At 42.1% G+C, this 22,663-nt stretch overlaps 1 protein-coding gene across 1 annotated transcript in view; it reads left to right on the forward strand.

The window, feature by feature from the left end:
- Window positions 1-22,663, forward strand: part of LOC124047774 (contactin-associated protein-like 4) — a 212,085-nt gene that overhangs the window by 113,673 nt on the left and 75,749 nt on the right. Inside the window, 5 exon segments of the mRNA XM_046368083.1 lie at window positions 6,596-6,777; window positions 7,822-7,962; window positions 12,656-12,956; window positions 13,191-13,340; window positions 14,241-14,412. Coding sequence (XP_046224039.1) covers window positions 6,596-6,777; window positions 7,822-7,962; window positions 12,656-12,956; window positions 13,191-13,340; window positions 14,241-14,412 — 946 coding nt within the window.

Here is a 22,663-nt window from a genome sequence, read left to right on the forward strand (position 1 = left end):
GGAGGAGAAGGTGGCAAAGAGCTTCCTAGGGTTAGAGGCAGATGCTTGGAATTTAGCGTGGTAGAAAGTGGCTTTAGCAGCAGAGACAGAGGAGGAAAATGTAGAGAGGAGGGAGTGAAAGGATGCCAGGTCCGCAGGGAGGCGAGTTTTCCTCCATTTCCGCTCGGCTGCCCGGAGCCCTGTTCTGTGAGCTCGCAATGAGTCATCGAGCCACGGAGCGGGAGGGGAGGACCGAGCCGGCCTGGAGGATAGGGGACATAGAGAGTCAAAGGATGCAGAGAGGGTGGAGAGGAGGGTTGAGGAGGCAGAATCAGGAGATAGGTTGGAGAAGGTTTGAGCGGAGGGAAGAGATGATAGGATGGAAGAGGAGAGAGTAGCGGGGGAGAGAGAGCGAAGGTTGGGACGGCGCGATACCATCCGAGTAGGGGCAGTGTGGGAGGTGTTGGATGAGAGCGAGAGGGAAAAGGATACAAGGTAGTGGTCGGAGACTTGGAGGGGAGTTGCAATGAGGTTAGTGGAAGAACAGCATCTAGTAAAGATGAGGTCGAGCGTATTGCCTGCCTTGTGAGTAGGGGGAAGGTGAGAGGGTGAGGTCAAAAGAGGAGAGGAGTGGAAAGAAGGAGGCAGAGAGGAATGAGTCAAAGGTAGACGTGGGGAGGTTAAAGTCGCCCAGAACTGTGAGAGGTGAGCCGTCCTCAGGAAAGGAGCTTATCAAGGCATCAAGCTCATTGATGAACTCTCCGAGGGAACCTGGAGGGCGATAAATGATAAGGATGTTAAGCTTGAAAGGGCTGGTAACTGTGACAGCATGGAATTCAAAGGAGGCGATAGACAGATGGGTAAGGGGAGAAAGAGAGAATGACCACTTGGGAGAGATGAGGATCCCGGTGCCACCACCCCGCTGACCAGAAGCTCTCAGGGTGTGCGAGAACACGTGGGCGGACGAAGAGAGAGCAGTAGGAGTAGCAGTGTTGTCTGTGGTGATCCATGTTTCCGTTAGTGCCAAGAAGTCGAGGGACTGGAGGGAGGCATAGGCTGAGATGAACTCTGCCTTGTTGACCGCAGATCGGCAGTTCCAGAGGCTACCGGAGACCTGGAACTCCACGTGGGTCGTGCGCGCTGGGTCCACCAGATTAGGGTGGCCGCGGCCACGCGGTGTGGAGCGTTTGTATGGTCTGTGCAGAGAGGAGAGAACAGGGATAAACAGACACATAGTTGACAGGCTACAGAAGAGGCTACGCTAATGCAAAGGAGATTGGAATGACAAGTGGACTACACGTCTCGAATGTTCAGAAAGTTAAGCTACGTAGCAAGAATCTTATTGACTAAAATGATTAAAAATGATACAGTACTGCTGAAGTAGGCTAGCTGGCAGTGGGTGCGTTGTTGACACTACACTAATCAAGTCGTTCCGTTGAGTGTAATAGTTTCTGCAGTGCTGCTATTCGGGGGCTAGCTGGCTAGCTAGTAGTGTTGTTTACGTTACGTTGCGTTAAAAGAACGACAATAGCTGGCTAGCTAACCTAGAAAATCGCTCTAGACTACACAATTATCTTTGATACAAAGACGGCTATGTAGCTAGCTATGTAGCTAGCTACGATCAAACAAATCAAACTGTTGTACTGTAATGAAATTAAAATGTGATACTACCTGTGAATGCGACCGGGTTGTTGAGTTCTATTCAGTAGACGTTGGCTAGCGTTGGCTAGCTGTTGGCTAGCTAGCAGAGTCCCCTACGTTAAGGACGACAAATAGCTGGCTAGCTAACCTCGGTAAATTAAGATAGTCACTCTAAGACTACACACTCTAAACCTAAACAACACAATTATCTTGGATACGAAGATACGAAGACAGCAAAGACAGCAAAGACAGCTATGTAGCTAGCTAACTACTTCTCTGATAGAGTTCAGTGTGTCAAATCGGTGGGCCTGTTTGGACCTCTGACAGTGTCTATGGGTGTGCCACAGGGTTCAATTCTCGGGCCGACTCTCTTTCCTGTATTCATCAATGATGTTGCTCTTGCTGCTGGTGATTCTCTGATCCACCTCTACGCAGACGACACCATTCTGTATCCTTCTGGCCCCTTCTTGGACACTGTGTTAACTAACCTCCAGACGAGCTTCAATGCAATACAACTCTCCTTCCGTGGCGTCCAACTGCTCTTAAACACAAGTAAAACTAAATACATGCTATTCAATCGTTCACTGCCCGCACCTGCTCGCCCGTCCAGCATCACTACTCTGGAAGGCTCTGATTTAGAATACGTGGACAACTACAAATAGCTGGGTGTCTGGTTAGACTATAAACTCTCCTTCCAGACTCTCCAATACAAAATTAAATCTAGAATTGGCTTCCTATATCGCAACAAAGCATCCTTCACTCATGCTGCCAAACATACCCTCATAAAACTGACCATCCTACCGATCCTCGACTTTGGTGATGTCATCTATAAAATAGCCTCCAACACTCTACTCAACAAACTGGATGCAGTCTATCACAGTGCCATCCGTTTTGTCACAAAACCCCCATACACTACCCACCATTGCGACCTGTACACTCTCGTTTGTTGGCCCTCGCTTCATACTCATCGCCAAACCCACTGATTACAGGTTATCTACAAGTCTCTGCTAGGTAAAGCCCCGCCTTATCTCAGCTCACTGGTCACCATAGCAGCACCCACTCCTCGTAGCACGCGCTGCAGCATGTATATCTCACTGGTCACCCCAAAAGCAAATTCCTCCTTTGGTCGTCTTTCCTCCCAGTTCTCTGCTGCCCATGACTGGAACGAATTGCAAAAATCTCTGAAGCTGGAGACTCACATCTCCCTCACTAGCTTTAAGCACCAGCTGTCAGAGCAGCTTACAAATCACTGCACCTGTACATAGCCCATCTGTAAACAGCCCATCTATCTACCTACCTCATCCCCATACTGGTATCTATTTACTTATTTTGCTCCTTTGCACCCCAGTATCTCTACTTGCACATTCATCTTCTGCTGATCTACCATTCCAGTGTTTAATTGCTATATTGTAATTACTTCGCCACCATGGCCTATTTATTTCCTTAACTTACCTCATTTGCACTAACTGTATATAGACTTTTTGTTTTCTTTTGTTCTGCTGTATCATTGACTGTATGTTTTGTTTATTCCATGTGTAACTCTGTGTTGTTGTATGTGTCGAATTGCTACGCTTTATCTTGGGCAGGTCGCAGTTGCAAATTAGAACTTGTTCTCAACTAGCCTACCTGGTATAATAAAGATGAAATTAAAAAATACCCTCAACCCCTACCATCTATCCCTGAAGACCATCCAGTTTTTATTTCTATCTGCCATATAGTGTTCCACTGTGTTGTGACGTGTCACAAAACTTCTGCACCTTTCTATTCTCATAGTTTCTACTGATTGTAAATTAAAGAGACAACATTTTGCTAAGAGTATTAAATTATTGATCGATTGACTTTGACTTTTCAAATCACCCAGCAGTGCCATTTGCAAAATTAGCTCCAAGTAAATGTTGCAGTTTTTCAGCCATTCTTGAACCTGCGACCAAAACCAAGTTTCATATGGGAAGTACCAAAAAAAGTGATCTAATGATTCTGCAGAGCTGCGATGGTTGTATCCTTCATGTATTCTATTGGTTGCAAGAATTTTGTATAATTAAAGTGAAACATTCTAAGTTTTGAATCCGGCGTGGTTTTGTGGTACATCGAAAATCTATTCCCAAACTATTTTGCAACCTGTATGGTGCAGCTGTCAATTTTTTGGTCCTTAGATAAAACTGGTATACTTTTTTATTTTTCTATAGCCAATGTTTGTATTTAATACAGGGCTGACAGACAAGTTCCTTACCTTTTTCCCCTTTCCACTTTCCTCCTCCATTTTTGCGGTAATGCTGCCATCAGTTGGTTGTAATTTTGAGACTGGTAGTCTTTTTTTTTGAGACCGGCAGTCTATAAACCTAAGTCAGAGCAATTATATGGCAACAAGCCTTGCCCTCATCATTCTTAATGACCTTAATGACCTTTAACCCTTCTGTCAATGATACATGTAGACCAGAGGAGGCTGGTGGGAGGAGCCCATCCTCCTATAGCTCCTTCCACCAGCATCTGATGTAGACCTGCAGGATTATTTTCCTGCTGTAGCAAACTGTATCTAATTAAGATCCTACATCTGAATTTGAGCCAATTTGCTACAGCAGGAACATAATCATGCAGCAACAGGAAATTTGAATTATTATGTGGATTATAATTAATGGACATTTATGTAGGTGTTGATACATTTTTAGTTGGGGCAAATCAAGTCTGACATTTCTAAGTGGAAATTACAAACTTTAGAAGCCTTTTTGAAACACAAACACACTACAAGTTTGCATTTCCTGCTTTGCAGGACCATTCTCAGCAACAAAATATCAAATTAAGATCCTACATCTCTAGATATGATTATTTATTGCCCTAATTGGTAATCTGATTTTAAAGTTGCAGCTAACGACAGTAACATAATTGCATAAATATAATTAAATGATGCTCTTTTCAGGCTGTCCCCTTGAGTATTCCAGTTTATTCTCCAGCAAATATAATGACATTAAATAAACCAGATCTTTCAGACACAAAGCATTCGCTACCCCAGCAACGGAGAGTTATGGCTTTTATGGTTGCCTCTTTATATATGAGCTCTGCATTTCCTTGGTCAACAGCAGACATATACAGGTAACTGATACAACAATGGAAACAATTGAGTAAATGAGGAATACAAAGTATATTGAATGCCTGTGCTTCCACACAGGGGTTGTTCCTGAGTTGATTAAGCAATTAACATCCCATTATGCTTAGGGTTATTATTTTGGCCATTATTTTGGCTACCATGGCTATGCCCCCATAGGATGGCAATGCCCCCATCCACAGGACACGAGTGGTACCCGAATGATTTGATGAGCAGGAAAACGATGTTAACCAATAAAACAATTGAACCCTTACGGGACATTCTGGAGCAGTGCCCGAGCAAGCGTTTTCCCATCAACAAAATGAATTCTGGAATTTCTCTTCGAAAAATGGTTTCTCATCCCCACAATAGAGTTCTAGGCACTTGTAGAATGTATGCCAAGGTGCATTTAAGCTTTTCTGGCTTGTGGGGGCCCAACACCCTATTAAGACACTTTATGTTGATGTTTCCTTTATTTTGGCACCTACCTGAACATAAAAAAGGCTGTTTTCAGATGGCCGTCTCAACAAATGACTTTGTGTAGAATATATCATATGTAGAAAGATGCTGTACCTTGCTGTGTGCTCGTTGTCATCTATTTTTCTATTTCTATCCCCAAAATGTCTTCTTTAACATCACTGTACCCGAGCAGATGTTCACCAGCATGGTTTATTTAAATGTTGTGTCTCAAATGGGTCTTGGTCAAAAGGGTACCATTTGGGATGTATTCTGGGTTTTGGAAGCCCTGTTTATAACAGCACTGCTCTTAATTACAAAGTTATCCGTGCTTAGATCTTGACACAGTGAGATATCGACAACCTCGTCCAATATTACCCTCTGAAAGATTGATCACGAGGAGAGTTGTTCAAGTTTGACACCAGAGCAAAATAACGTGTTTTTAAGACTCTAACTCTGCCACGAGACTCCTCCCTCACATCTGCTCATGGGGATTAGTTGTGGGCCTTAGAGCACCCTACTCCCTATGTACAGTAGTGTACTACTTTTGACCAGAGCTCTATTGGCCCTGGTCAAAAGTAATGCTCTAAATAGTGAATAGGGCTATTTGGGAGGCACCCTAGGTATAGGCCACACTGCCTTGGTGACGGAGGTTTGCAGCTCAGTTAATCAATACCAATAAACTGATATTTATTTGTTTGTGAGGCTCGCCCTCAAAACCTCTTAATCGTGCCCCATCCCCATCTCTTCTCAACTAATCTGACATCATACAAATAACATCTACATAATTAATGTGTTAAAGTGACACACATTCGTAATTTCCAGAGGTCCGTGCAGCATGCAATCTCTGTTAATGATGTTGTTGCCTCTGTTTGATTCTCAAATGCACCCTATTCCTTATGCAGAGCACATGTTTTATGGGCTCTGGTCAAAATTAGTGCACTGTGTAGGCACTAGGGCGCACACAAATCTCCTGTCTGAGGTTCAATTAACTGTCGATTGTAGTTTAAAACATTGAAACACTGAGCAGTCAAGATCTTTGCACTATTCAACTGTTTTTCCCTGAGTCACTTCGGTTGACTGCTTGGAAGTCATGTTGCTTGATAGATTGAGTAGTTGACTGGCGCCTCTCTTACTGCTATTTGTATCTCTTGAATATTTCAGTATGTGGTGACCTAAACACTGAAAACCAGTTGTTGCTTGTGGCACTTTACCTGGGAGGGCGAGCTCATATTAATAGCTGGAATGGTATCAAACACATCAAAAACATGGGTTCCATGTATACGATACCATTCTGTTTGTTGTTCCATTCCAGTCATAACTATGAACCATCCTCCCCTCACCAGCCTCCACTGCTGGAAACATTCCTTATTCTATAGCATTGCTTGTCCTAGAAAGGAGAACACTTTCACTTCTACCAGACTCTGTGTTGTATTCTAGGTAAAGGTGCCTCTCCTGGTCCTGAGAGCCACACGGTCGTGTCACTGGGTAGTCTTCTAGATGACCTGCACTGGCACCATGTAGCCATCGAGCGTGTTAGCGGCCATGTCAACTTCACTGTGGATAAAAGCACTCAACAGATCCAGGTCCCTGCAGAACTCAGTCCTTTTGAGATAAACGAGGTGTGTTGTATGTGACCTGTTCCTCAAACCATTCCACAAACACACACACACACACACACACACACACACACACACACACACACACACACACACACACACACACACACACACACACACACACACACACACACACACACACACACACACACACACACACACACACACACACACACACACACACACACACACACACACAACGTACACACACAGGGGAGACACACACAAACAATAAAACCTATATGTTTTAGTAATAGAGTTATAGCTTTCTATAATGGATGTCTAATAGCCACTGAATTCCCTACAAGAGTGATTCATCCAAGGCTGTACAAAATAATATTCTAATCAATAACAGTCAAATTACCAAATTGCCCTCAAGTGGCCTCATGGGAGAAATGTTAACATTTTTCATAATTTCATTAATACATTTGTATTTTATCTTTATGCCCAAAATCCACTATTTCTATGTCAAACAGTTTTGTTATATTTGTCTTCTGTGATGTATATAAAGTGTAATATTGGGATTCAAACTATAAGTTGAGTACATTTCAGCTCTATCTGACATGGTGCATGTATCTTCCTTCTTTAAACTCATAACCATGTGTGTGAGATGTAGATTTTTGTTTCAAAGTAGATTTGTTTAAGACTACCAAGAAACACCCTGCGTGCCCCTGATTTAGCCCATTTCAGTTAAAGGTTAACCCGACCTCCATGTAATATTTCTAGACTGTTTTCAATAAATGGGAGTTAGAAATCATTTTCTATTGAAATTGAAACACAATTCACTTCTGGTCATAGTCTATGTAAGACCTACTGAGACAGTTATGTGTACAGTGCCATTGTTGACCCTACCTAAATACACAACATCTGATCATTACTTCACTTTACTTTAATTTGATAGTGTTACTTACGGTCATTGATGAACCACCTCCAATCCTATTCCATCACCACTAGTTCAAGCATGTTCCTATGTCATAGTCGCTTGTCATGATAATGTAGGTAAGAACATTTTAGAATGTTAACTTTGGCTGGATGTTCTTTCACAAGATAAGCTTTGGTGGCGTCCAGTGCCATGGAACACAGATGGTTCTGTCCAGGAGGAACTTCCATGGGTGTCTTGAGAACCTTCTCTGGAATGAGGTGAACGTCAATGATCTGGCCAAGCAGCGCCAGAAGGTCTCCATCACGGTATGTTACCTCAGCCTTGGTCGTATAGTGCATTGTTTCCCAACTCCAGTCCTCCAGTACCCCCAACAGCACACATTTTTGTTATAGCCCCGGAGAAGCACACCTGATTCAATTTGTCAACTAATCATCAAGCTCTCATTGAGTTTGTCTGGGGCTACAACAAAAATGTGTGCTGTTGGAGGTTCTGGTATAGTGCACATCGGAAAAAGTTTTCAGGTGTGCACTAGTTCAGATAGTCCCTTCCCGTTTAAAATCCGTTTTCATCTGTTTGGTGTTTAGAGAATACAACCCTGGGGAACTTTGGATGGTTTGTACGGTGCGTATCCTCTGACCTGGTTTCAAGTAGTATTTGTTTTCTTTCAAATACAGTAGTTGACCTTGATTGAGTTTGACTGGCTGTGACAATAGAACAAGTGGAATAGTCCAAAACTGCAAATGTATTTAAAAAAGAACATATATTTGAGCCCAGGTCAGTTTCTGTGTGGTGATGTGTATATTGAGCTGTATTTTTTGGAGTTGCATTGGAAAATAACAAACATCCTCAACTGTTTGAGGTTTGGAAGGTGTTTGCACCCTGCTTTAACCTGACAAAGAATTGTGTATATACGGGACAGCTGGTGTAGTCAACACTACGGCTGGCACCCCCCAAGAAAGCTAACAGCTGACTGAAGACGGGACGGTCAGGCATTTTTGCGGTTGAGTCTATTTCTGCCATAACATGGCCTCTTAACAACATGAAGAAACTTTGTTACTTACTTTCCGAAACAAGCAAACAAGTTTTTGGTTTCTCCCACAATGCAGTAGCGCACAGAAATAGAATGATTAGAACGGGCTTGGAACCTCTAACCCTGACAACTTGACTGGTAAACTCATGGGTACACTCACAATGGCTGCCTGGTATTGTGATGCAAAGATTGCCATGGTCGTGTAGAATGTTTTTTTCAAATGATGTTAACAGATGCATTGAATTAGGATTTAGAATGCTTACATTTTATTTCACCTTTATTTGATCTCATACTAAGACCAATGTTTATTTAACAGGTGACCCCTGAATGACATAAATGACCGAAATTAAACACATCACAAATCGCCCTAGAGGCACCAGAACATCAGGTTTAAGAACAGTTTGAAGATTGTTCCACAAATAAGGTGCAAAAAAAAAAAAGCTGATTTACCTAACTCAGTAGAGACAAAAGTAATTTCCAGAGTTAGCCGTCCATTAGACAGGGTGTGGTAACTTGTATGTCTAAAGTTTAGTAATGATATTATGGGACTATTTGTAAAAGGGCATTATTAAAAACAATAGTGTATCAAGCTACGTGACATCAAAGAGGGATTTTTCTGATGTAGAATGCAGTGATGAGTACTACAAATGTTGGCGGTAATAAAGCGCTTTGATAAACGCCATCTAACGGCTTTCACGACGTGGCAGCTGCGTTCATATAGATGTGGCCACAGTCTAGGACCATCGATTGAATAATCTGCTTTCTGCTATTTAACAAGATTTCTATAAAAGCCCATTTTTATTCTCAGCTTCTTAACTAACTCGTCAAAATGCTTTTTAAAAGACATTTTAAGCAGGGACACACAATCAATATGTACACCATCCAAACTACATATGCTTAAATCATCTGACTTGTTTTTTCTGTGCTCGAGAGAATAACATATACTTTGTTTTACCGGCATCCAGTACTAATTTCAGGTCAATAAAGTTTTTCTGTAATACTATGAAGGCAGACTGATAGAGCCTAGTCAACCGTGGGGGCAATAGCATTCAAAACAGTATCATCTGTCATGTTTTGTCTTAGATTGTCTTGTCATTATGCTTTCCCTTCTGTTCGTTTCCTCCTGCTGGTCTTATTAGGTTCGTTCCCTTTTTCTATCCCTCTCTCTCCCCCTCCCTCTCTCTCCTCTCTCTATCGTTCCATTCCTGCTCCCAGCTGTTCCTATTCCCCTAATCATCATTTAGTCTTCCCACACCTGTTCCTTATCTTTTCCCCTGATTAGAGTCCCTATTTCTTCCCTTGTTTTCCGTTCCTGTCCTGTCGGATCCTTGTCTATTGTTCACCGTGCTGTGTCTATGTATTGCCCTGTCGTGTCGTGTTTCCCTCAGATGCTGCGTGGTGAGCAGGTGTCTGAGTCTGCTACGTTCAAGTGCCTTCCCGAGGCAACCTGCAGTTCTTGATCAAGTCTCCAGTCTGTTCTCGTCATTACGAGTAGTATTTTGCCTTTTGTTTGTAAAGTAACTTTACTGGATTAAAAACTCTGTTTTCGCCAAGTCGCTTTTGGGTCCTCATTCACCTGCATAACATCATCGGCATACAATGCAGGTTACAATTTTTAGAGACAAGTCGATATTGTTAATGGAAATATTAAAAACTACAGGACTCGATCCCTACGGGACACCTTTCATAATATTGAGGAAACCTGATTTAACACCTTCTGTAGATATACACTGAGTTCCTTCTGTCAAGTCATCTTTAAACCATTTATGTGCAGGCTGATCGAGGCCAATTGAGGAAAGCCTCTGAATTAGCAGTGAGTGATCAACAGTATCGAAAGCCTTTGACAGGTAAATAAATAGGGCAAAATGTTGCCTTTTATCCATACAGTTAACCACATCATTTGTAACTATGGATGCAGCAGTGATAGTGCTATGACCTGGTCTAAAACCCGACTGATATTCATTTTAGAATAGATTTCAAAGATATGAAATTCCTTAGCTGATAATTAATCAAGGATTCTAATAATTTAGCGAGGCAATAATGTTTAGAAATAGGCCAATAATTATTTAGTACCAGATATATTCGTCAGGTAAAAAATATGGGTAAATGATTCAGCAATCAGGGGGGGGGCAAAAATGGATCAAGCATATCCTCCCCAGCGGATTTTTCTTATTACCTCAATCTTAAGCAAGGCATCTAACACATCACTGTAGTAAATTGTTGAAATTAAAATAAAGATTAACTATGGAGGTGACAGGTTAACCGTTGAGTCAGCTAGAGGCTGATTGACTGACCAGGGTCAATTAAACCACCGTTTAAAAAGCCTGCCGAGATAAAAATGATGATTAATAGCCCCACTTATCCCATTCTTCTCAGTTATGATTACCAGAGTAAGACAGACTTTGCTAATGCAGGGACGAAGAGGAATTTGTAAACTTCAGTTAATTTGCTGTTTTCTGAAATTTAGAAAGATCACCAGCAGAGTCAAAGATGGAGCTGAAAAACCAGAGATGCCAAGAGTGTGCAAAGCTGTCATCAAGGCAAAGGATGGCTACTTTGAAGAATCTCAAATATAAAATATATTTTGATTTGTTTAACACTTTTTTGGTTACTACATGATTCCATATGTTATTTAATAGTTTTGATGTCTTCCCTATTATTCTACAATTCTACAAAACAGTCAAAATAAAGAAAAACAATTGAATGAGTTTGTGTGTCCAAAAGTTTTCTTAAACGAGATAGTACATCTGTTTCTCAATTGTCTGAAAGATTGCCAGCACATGCAGTCAAGAGCGGAGTAAAGATTAAGTAAATAAAAATGAAAGAATGCTATTCAAAAGTTATTACAGTGACATTGATAATTTGCTGGCCAAATACCGTCATCTAAAATGCTATGACCGTCACAGCCCTACTCAATACAAAAATGGGTTATTTTCATGTTGATTGGTCCATTAATTAATTCAACAAATCCATGATGAGAAGGGTATAGGGAGCAGAGAGTCTTCTTTTGTGGAGCTAAATCCCTCTAGATTCCATATCATTGTAAATTATTACCTTAACCACTCCAACATGAAGTAGGGAGAAATGAGAAAACATCCGCATGGAAAAGATTTTTAGGTTTTGCACTGAAATCTAAAAAAAAGAGATTATCAGTAGCCAGAGATGAGACATTACCACTTGTTTAAATGTAATAAGGATGTTAATGAGGGTAACGATTTCATTTTTTTTTTAACTAAAGAAAGACAGCCAGCCAAAGGATTATACTTTAAGGACGTAACATTTTCTTTGTCATTTTTCTGGGCCTGAAGTTTCTGTTCAGTACTGTAGCACACTGTAAGCACTTTACACTACATGTGTTGCTGCATATCACTTTGACTGCTACTGTTTCCCTCTTGCAGTTACTGAACAGCAAAGCCAAACTCCTATAAAGATACGTCCCTGATATCCCTTTGGGCAAGGCAGTACTGTAATACATCACTTTTGCTGCCTCAGCAAGGGACCATGAAACCTTCATTTCTACCAGTATCCAACAACAATGGCCAACATACTAGATGTCCAAACCGTACTCTCTGACACACAGTCAGCCTGCAGTCATTACTTCAGAAATCTGCATTTAACTAACCTGTTTAAATCCTAACTGAACGCTGTGCTCACCATTGTTTTAGCTGAGGCAAAAAAATGGTTGAGCGCAGCGCTCAGTATGGTTTAGCCAGTTTAGCTTTTGACACCAGTCCTCTTTGTTTGCCCTGCTAATGTCCTGAGACCATGTCACTATAAGTTTGAGGACTCTCATTATGATAATATGTATTATGAATGTCCTCCTTCAGGAAATGTAGCTGATTAGCTCGATCTCTTCTATTGCTATTCCCGATTTACTCAGGTCAGATGTCCCTTAGCTTTATTTCACCTTCTTGCTGAGGTCTAATTAATATTTCAATATTATTATCGATTTTTTTTTTCTTCTTTAGGGCAATGTGACCTTTACTTGTGCTGAGCCGGTCTCCGTTCCAGTGACGTTCACTGGCGCCCAGAGTTTCCTCCAGTTGCCGGGTGCAGCTCTACAGCAGAGAGACGCCGGTGGCGGCGGGGTTGCCTTGGTGGCGGTTGGTGTGGCGATCAGCCTGCAGTTCCGGACCTGGAACAGAGCGGGCCTTCTGTTAACCTTTGACCTCCAGCAGCAGGTGGGGAGCCTGTGGCTCTACCTGAGTGAGACCAGAGTCAGGCTGCAGATACACAAGGCTGGCAGGATCCTACTGGACGTTGTCACAGGTCAGATCAATAGTAACATCTGGTTGACGTTTTATTTTTTGTGTTTCATGTGCTGTTTTTATTTCAGGAAATAACACAGTCTTATTACCCTAGGTAGCTAATCACTGTAAAAGTAAAATGTCCTTGTTGCGCCCTAAGACTTTGTTATGCGGGAATATTGAGTTATCTGAGAGCAGCTTACTGTTGTGAAACGCTGACTCTTGCACATTGTTGTTGTGTATGTTCTGTCTATAGGGTTTGGTCTGAACGACGGCCAGTGGCATTCAGTAGACCTGACTGCAAGAAGAGGTCGTCTGACCATCACTGTGGATAAAGAGGAAAGCTCCACAGCTCATGCCAGCCCATCTTTCCCTGTGGTGTCAGGAAACAACCTCTTCTTTGGAGGTAAGAGAGAGCAACACACTTACATCAGACATTGGACCCCAAGTTTTTCCTGACTGTGTCACATGACCAGGAAAAACTCTGGGCCCTAAGTGTAAATACTGTTTGGATTTCCAAGGACTAACCCTAATTGTAGTTAGATAGGCAAATGTAACTTTGACTACTGTTGGTGCATAAATGTATCAAGATTTGAATTGGACCAGTAGTGTTTGATCTCAGGGCTTAGTGCAAAGAAGCATATAACTGCAGGATCTGTCCTCCTCCAATTTAGCTTCCTTTAGAGCAGTGTTTGTTCTGCTTCTGAGCTGCTCTCTCTGTCCCCCTCTCCTCTCTCCTCTCCTCCTCCTAATCCTCCTCTTCCATCTCTTTAGCTCTTCTCAGTTCTCTCTGTTCTGCTTCTGAGCTGCTCTCTCTGTCCCCCTCTCCTCGCCTCCTCTCCTCCTCTCCTCCTCCTAATCCTCCTCTTCCATCTCTTTAGCTCTTCTCATTTCTCCATCAGTTCAGCTTCTGAGCTGGTCTTTCTGTCCCTCTCCTCGCCTCCTCTCAGCAAAGGCTCTTCAGCAGGCTTGTCATGCCATTTAATTACCTTTTAGCCAGCAGTGTAACCAGAGAGCCAAGCAGGCAGGCAGCACCAGCTCAGTGTCCACGGTTTAAACACACTCGAAACCAGGCAGAATAACACTTATGTTCAACACTTGGCCAATGAGCTCGAGTTGCGCTATATATGGTATTTTTTTCTAGACGATCATGAATATACTCTGCTTCGCTACTGTAAGAACAATGTACATTCATATATGATAGCGCATATCTACGCAATTCCTTATCATGGGGTAATGGCCTTAGTTGCCACCTGTCTACTAGGGAATGGCTATTGATTGATGGCTATCGTTTGGTCTAACACAGGTTGCCCGGAGAGCAAGAACAACCAGGAGTGCAGAAACCCTTTCAATGTGTTCCAGGGTTGTATGAGACACATCCGTGTGGATAACAATGTTGTGGATCTGATCAAGGTGCAACAGATGCTGATGGGAAACTACAGCGACCTGCAGATTGACATGTGTGGAATCATCGACAGGTCAGTACAATAAACCACTCCCTGGTTGGATTGTTACTAGGGTTTCAAATCTTTCCCAAAAGTCCAGGTTTTCCTGAAAGTCTGGTGGAAGGATTCATAGATTTCCTGTTTATTCCCTGCTGATTGCAGGAATCTTCTTACCGAGATTCTGGAAAACCTAGGCATTTTGGGAAAAGTATCGGCATTTTGTAACCTTAAAAATACTTTTACCAATGCTTTATCTTCCTGGGTTCACACACATACACCCAAACTTGATACAACTTGTAAAAGGTACACTGACAAACTGAGTGTGTGGACTATTTGTAGATACTGTATTTGCTAGATGTAGTTCTGTGTTGATTTGAATTTTTTTTTTTTTCTTCAATTAAATGTTTAGGTTACAGGTTTGATTTTGCTAGACAGAGAACTCTGTGTGCATTGTGTCCTTGTCACTCGAACACTTGACCTATTAAATCCTAAGATCTTCTCCTCTGCTTCTTTTGATTGTTTTCTCACCTAACTTTAGAAGAAGTGGAACCTTTTTTGAGATGAGATGTGCTATTTTGACAATACAATTTATTTACAATACAACAGTGGAAAGTGAAAGGGAGAGATTACACCACCATGGTGTGTCACACAGATGAGGAATCAGCAGAAGGTACAGGATGGGTCCCATATGAAATATGGAAATATGGAAATATAGACTCATTGTTCAGTGGAGGCCATAGTTTGGAAATAAGCATTGTTACGTTCCCTGCAGAATACGATTTGTTACAATTATGTCATTGCTTCGGCTGCCCTGTCAACTTTAAGCTGTAGTTTAGTTTAGAGCGATTGGTTTGTTTCTTATTCCCGTCTCTTCGCTTGTCTTTCTTTGGCTTTACGTTGCTATCCGTTTGTTCAGTATCTCCCATCGCCTTCCTCTTATATTGTCATCGCCGTTATGGCCATTATCATCAAAGTCATCATCATCAATGTCATCATCATTTTTATCCCCCATTATCATTCTTATCATCACCACCCTCATACAAGTCGTCACCATCACTGCAATCACCCCTCCACTATCACCATCTATCCGTATTGTTATTGTGTGCATCCCAAATGGCACCCTTTTCACTATATAGTGCACTACTTCTGACCATAGGCCCTGGCCTGGCCGCATAATAGGGAATAGGGTGGGTGCCATTTGGGATGCAGACATTGTTATCTTCATCTTCGCCAATAGTTCTTCCCGTTATCCACCATCTATTCCAGATCGCATTTGATATGAAGGAGACAGCGAGTCAAAGCCACCAAAGAGCAGAGCTAATGGATTACTGTCGGCTTCCTCCACGCCCAGATAGGAAAACAATTAATGGGACAATTATCCACTCTCCTTGTGGCCATACATACTCTCACACACAAACACACACACACACACAGTTTTAGCTATGTCTGTCTGGACTGTTTCTACATAGTCATCAAAGAGAGAGAGAAATATCTCCTGCTTCACTGATTTTAATTGAATATCTGCATGTTTGCAAATGTATCCTATTATTTCATTGTCCCCCACAATGAAATCAGGGAGGGTACTGTAAACTAGGGTGAATGATGTATCTTGCCATGGAGATCTGGCATTTACAAAATTACTCTGATTGGCCCAAGGTGTGTGTGTGTGTGTGTGCACTTTTTAAGGAATTTATTGTGCATTCAGAAAGTGTTCACACCCCTTGAATTTTTCCACATTTTAAGTCGCTTTGGATAAAAGTGTCTGCTAAATGGCATATATTATTATTATTATTATTATTACAGCCTGAATTTAAAATGGAGTAAATTAAGATTATCTCAGTTGCCTAGACACAATACTTGCTTCTAAAACAATATACAGTATATTATAGGGATGTGGTAGCCTAGCCTACTGATGATGTTAAACAGTTGAGATCTGATATGCTGTGTAACGCAAGACGAGACGTAGGCCAATGTCATAGGCCAGGGATGGGCAACTTTGATAGGGGTAGGGGCCACAACAAATCACAACTCATCAGGAGGGGCAGCAGTTGCTTACGTACTGCATACCCAACCAAGTATTCTAATATTTTCATAAAACAGCCTCACTGTATGTGATCTCTCGTTTCTGCACCAGGCAAAAGAGTAGGTTAGGTGTGTTTCAATTACTCATTCAGGGCAGCAGACTGCAGGCGTGTAGAGCTGCCTGAGCGCACCGGAGCTTCGCTCCGCCACTTCTCACCACGGTGCTTGTTTACTAAAGTTAGATCAAAGCTGAATCAATGTCGTGGAAGATCACGTAACCAAATATACAGTGTTTTTGGAAAGTATTCAGACCCCTTGACTTTTTTCCACATTTTATGTTACAACCTTATTCTAAAATGGATTAAACCATTTTCCCCCCTCATCAATCTACACACAATAAATACCCCATAACGACAAAGCAAAAACAGGTTTTTAGAAATGTCAGCAAATGTTTAAAAAATATTGCATTTACATAGGTAATCAGACCCTTTAATCAGTACTTCGTTGAAGCACCTTTGTCAGCGATTACAGCCTCGAGTCTTCTTGGATACAGCTTGGCACACCTGTAGTTGGGGAGTTTCTCCCATTCTTCTCTGCAGATCCTCTCAAGTTCTCTCAGATTGGATGGGGAGCATCACTGCACAGCTATTTTCAGGTCTCTCCAGAGATGTTAGATCGGGTTCAAGTCCGGGCTCTGTCTGGGCCACTCAAGGACATTCAGAGACTTATCCCGAAGCCACTCCTGCGTTGTCTTGCCTGTGTGCCAGTTTTCCTCCAGACCTCATGCTTGACATCCAGGCCAAAGAGCTCAATCTTGGTTTCATCCGACCAGATAATCTTATTTCTCATGTCTGAGAATCCTTTAGGTACCTTTTGGTAAACTCCAAGAGGCTTCCGTCTCTGGACACTCTACCATAAAGGCCTGATTGGTTGAGTGCTGCAGATATGGTTGTCCTTCTGGAAGGTTCTCCCATCTCCATAGACAAACTTTGGAGCTCTGCCAGAGTGACCGTCCGGGTTCTTGGTCATGTCCCTGACTAAGGCCCTTCTCCCCCGATTGCTCAGTGTGGCCGTGTGGCCAGCTCTAGGAAGAGTCTTGGTGGTTCCAAACTTCTTCCATTTAAGAATGATTTGGTCAGTGTGTTCTTGGAGACCTTCAATGCTGCAGAAATCTTTTGGTACCCTTCCCCAGATCTGTGCCTCAACACAATCCTGTCTCGGAGCTCTACAGACAATTCCTTCGTCCTCATGGCTTGGTTTTTCCTCTGACGTGCACTGTAAACTGTGGGACCTTATATAGGCAGGTGTGAGCCTTTCCAAATCATATCCAATCAGTTGAATTTACCACAGGTGGACTCCAATCAAGTTGTATAAACATCTCAAGGATGATCAATGGAAACAGGATGCACCTGAGCTCAATTTCGAGTCACATAGCAAAGGGTCTGAATACTTATGTAAATGTAATATATCAGTGGGTTTTTTAAATACATTTGTAACATTTTCTAAAAACCTACTTTTGCTTTGTCATTATGAGGTATTGTGTGTAGATTGATGTGGAAAATCATTTAACTCTGTAACGTAACGGGTTTAAATACTTTCTGAATGCACTGACAGCCCTTTAAATGATTGGATTCGGCTATTTCAGCCACACCCGTTGCTGACAGGTGTATAAAATCGAGCACACAGCCTTGCAATCTCCACAGACAGACAATGGCAGTAGAATGGCCAGTACTGAAGAGCTCAGTGACTTTCAATGTGGCACCGTCATAGGATGCCACCTTTCCAACAAGTCAGTTGGTTAAATTTCTGCCCTGCAAGAGTTTCCCCGGTCAACTGTAAGTGCTGTTATTGTGAGGGGGAAATGTCTAGAAGCAACAACAGCTTAGCTGCGAAGTGGTAGGCCACACAAGCTCACAGAATGCTACCACCGAGTGGTGTAAAGCTCACCACCATTGGAATCTGGAGCAGTGGAAAAGCCTTCTCTGGAGTGATGAATCACGCTTCACCATCTGGCAATCTGACAGACGAATCTGAGTTTGAGGATATTAGGAGAGCGCTACCTGCCCCAATGCATAGTGCCAACTGTACAGTTTGGTGCAGGAAGATTACTGGTCTGGGGCTGTTTTTCATGGTTCGGGCTAGGCCCCTTAATTCCAGGGAAGGGAAATCTTAACGCTACAACATAAAATGACATTTTAAATTATTCTGTGATTCCAACTTTGTGGCAATAGTTTGGGAAAGGCCCTTTCCTGTTTCAGCATGACAATGCCCCTGTTTACAAAGCGAGGTCCATATAGAAATGGTTTGTTGAGATTAGTGTACTTGACTGGCCTGCACAGAGCCCTGACCTCAACCCCATCGAACACCTTTGGGATGAATTGGAACGCCGACTGCAAGTCAGGCCTAATCGCCCAACATCAGTGCCCTGCCTAACGTATGCTCTTGTGGCTGAATGCAAGCAAGTTCCCGCAGCAATGTTCTTATATTTAGTGGAAAGGTTTCCCAGAGGAGTGGAGGCTGTTATAGCAGCAAAGGGGGGACCAACTCCATATTAATGCCCATGATTTTGGAATGAGATGTTTGACGAGCAGGTGTTCACATACAATGGCAACCATGCACAACATACTTGTATGACTGTGTCTTTTCATATACCACTCAGTGAAATACCTGTACGATATTTATAGTAAGTTGTACTTGGAGAAAATCGGAACTCACTAAAATGAAAAATGGATGGCCCTCCTTTCAGTAAAATATATTTTATCTGACCGTCCCCGAACACTTGAAAAAAAAACAAGTGACCCTCCCCTATACCCAAAGTAATAATTAAACCATAAAGTGGATTCCAGAGAACATGCCTACCATTAACCTTCACTTATAAGACAGACCAGAGCAATTGATATGCTGTTCTAAAAATTACATGACAACGTGCAAACATTACATGGCAAAGTGACAATTTGTATAGGGCTTAGAGCCGCTGGCCAGATGGTTGTGGGTTTGCCGACCACCATGGATAAGGGTAGGGGTAAAAAATATCTCCTTTCAAAAAAGCATTGCATGAATCTATCATTGCATTTGTGGGTCTGAGAAGAAGTAGCCTTTTATAAACGCATTATATATCTCCTTGACTATAAAAGGTTGTAACTCAATCTCTGAATGTCATAGAGATGGCCCAAATATATCCCCATATGCATCAGAGTCACGTCTTTCTCGGGTACTTTGTTTACAGCTAAAAGCATTGCGGACTACAGCGCTGTTATAGTTTGCTTTGTATAATCTGCTCCTTTTTTATTCTCTTAAATGGTATACTTACAAGGGGTGCCATTTTGCATTTTTTTTAAGGTATGGCGTACCCGCACATACCCCCTTCAATTTGAGCCCTGGCTTTAACTTGACACACCAAGCCCTTCACTGACACATAGATATTTAAAGAGTCCTTGGGGGGGTGGAGGAATTGGCTGACATATCTATGGATAGCAGCCTATACTTTTGTCTGTCAAACGGGTAGGCCTACCCCTTATTTCTTAAATAGGAAGAAATCGTCCTCTTGTTGTTAGCAGAGCCTAATTAAAATGAACACTCTTCAAATTAATTACGCCTTCTCTAATTAGCGTCCACGTTCTGTAAACTTCAAACCGTCCCTTATGTGTTAGTAAACAGACAGTCTGGGTTTGGGATTTTCTTTTTTCACTGGACAGAATCACATAGTAAAAACGTTTCCAGCCAGCAGAAATGAAGTTGTCATCTTCTAACTCCATTTAACAGACATTACTGTGGTGTAATGTTAGGGGGGGGGTGAAATAATTTATTGATATCCCCAACTTTCTTCTCATTTCAGTGGAACTTATTACATCTGCAGGCGCGTATGTGTGCGTGTTGGCACGTGCGAATGTGTGCATGTTTGTGTGTCAGCTGTAGAGAGAAACCGACAACAGTCTAACAGATAGGTAGAAAAAATGACAAATGTAATGGTACCGTGCATATCCATCAAATTATATTCAACCATACCTAATGAGTGCCACACATTTCAGTACTTTATATTAAACATTAGGAAAATTGTTCGATTTAAACACCAAGGACCGCTTTCCCAGACACAGACTACACTAACAGTGTTGCCTTAAAAGCATTTTCAATGGACCTTCTCAGCTGAGCATGCCTATCAGTCCAGGAAGAAAGCTTAGGCCTGGATTTAATCAGATCGAGCATTAACCAGATTTGGCTGACATCCGCATAGCAGATGTTTGGCGGTGTTGGAGGTGCAACTGCTGTATGAACGAACATATCGGTGAGCGGCTGCTCTCGTGTGTCACAAACCACTCCCTTTACTTATTATCCCTACTGCGTTAAAAGTTCAAAACAGCATTATCGATGTTGGAAATAGCCTAATGACTCTTAAATGTCGAAACATAATTCATTTCATTTGGATCCAGGGATTTATGGATATTAGTCTAATTCGAGTGTTTGAAACGTCTAATTTGGCTGCATGGGATTTGTCATATACTCGGGTGTGGTTATACTCGGGTGTGGTTATACTCGGGTGTGGTTATACTCGGGTGTGGTTATACTCGGGTGTGGTTTCGCTGCATCCAATGGCAGTGTCTGTGGTAAGGCAAGACAAGGAGCCGATTGTGGATTTGGCAGCACTGACGCAGTTCCACCTCTGATACTGCCAAAACAGCGCTATGCAGATGTCAATCTGATTGAATCCAGCACTTAATCTGGGTTCAGAAACCTGGCCTGAAGACCTGAAAAATTGTGTGCTAAAATAAAAATACAATGTTTGACAAGCCTGCTGACTAGGTTCTATTCTAGAAGTGAATTTCAGGGTGGTGGAAGGGGCAAATTCTGCATAGTCCACACTTTTTTTCTTTAAATCTTGATGCATGTGTTCTTGGATCGCTCTACCCCAGTGGTGTCAAAAATACGTCCTGCGAGGGGTTCCAATTTGGCCCGCAGGTGGTTTGAGTATTGTTGGGGGGAGGACAAACTCAATATGCTTTAAAATTACTAAAACCAAATCGAAAAAGTATAGAAATGATAATGGACCAGTGGAGGCTCCCCAGAGGAGGAAGGGGAGGACCATCCTCCTCAGTGAATTTCATAAAAATAAAAATAGTGAAACAATAAAAAAGGTAGCCTTTTTACATACAGTTATACTAAATATATTCACGTCACCAAATAATTGATTGATAATCCCCATCAAAATCCATAATTTTAAGATAGAGATATCTGCATTGGATGTGTCTCCATCCATTGCATCCGCCGATGTCGCACTTCCGCATCTGCGGTGTGGACACTATGCTAACTAACCTCCAATCCAAAATCAAATCTATAATCGGCTTTCTATTTTGCAACAAAGCCTCCTTCACTCACGCCGCCAAACTTACCCTAGTAAAACTGACTATCCTACCGATCCTCGACTTTGGCGATGTCATCTACAAAATAGCTTCCAACACTCTACTCAGCAAACTGGATGCAGTCTATCACAGTGCCATCCGTTTTGTTACCAAATCACCTTATACCACTCACCATTGCGTCCTGTATGCTTTAGTCAGCTGGCCCTCGCTACATATTTGTCGCCAGACCCACTGGCTCCAGGTCATCTATAAGTCTATGCTAGGTAAAGCTCCGCCTTATCTCAGTTCACTGGTCGCGATAACAACACCCACCCGTAGTGCACGTTACAGCAGGTATATCTCACTGATCATCCCCAAAGCCAACACCCCATTTGGCCACCTTTCCTTCCAGTTCTCTGCTGCCAGTGACTGGAACGAATTGCAAAAATCTCTGAAGTTGGAGACTTTTATTTCCCTCACCAACTTTAAACATCAACTATCTGAGCAGCTAACCGATCGCTGCAGCTGTACATAGTCCATCTGTAAATAGCCCACCAAATCTACCTACCTCATCCCCATACTGTTTTTATTTAATTTACTTTTCTGCTTTTTTGCACACCAGGATCTCTACTTGCACATCATCATCTGCTAATTTATCACACCAGTGTTAATCTGCTAAATTGTAATTATTCGCTCCTATGGACTATTTATTGCCTACCTCCTCATGCCTTTTGCACACACTGCATTTAGACTTTCTTTTCTCTACTGTGTCATTGACTTGTTTGTGTTATTGGCTTGTTTATTGTTTACTCCATGTGTAACTCTGTGTTGTTGTCTGTATCACACTGCTTTGCTATGTCTTGGCCAGGTTGCATTTGCAAATGATAACTTGTTCTAAACGAGCCTACCTGGTTAAATAAAGGTGAAAT

Source organism: Oncorhynchus gorbuscha, linkage group LG11 (assembly GCF_021184085.1).
Source record: "Oncorhynchus gorbuscha isolate QuinsamMale2020 ecotype Even-year linkage group LG11, OgorEven_v1.0, whole genome shotgun sequence".
Classification (NCBI taxonomy): domain Eukaryota; kingdom Metazoa; phylum Chordata; class Actinopteri; order Salmoniformes; family Salmonidae; genus Oncorhynchus; species Oncorhynchus gorbuscha.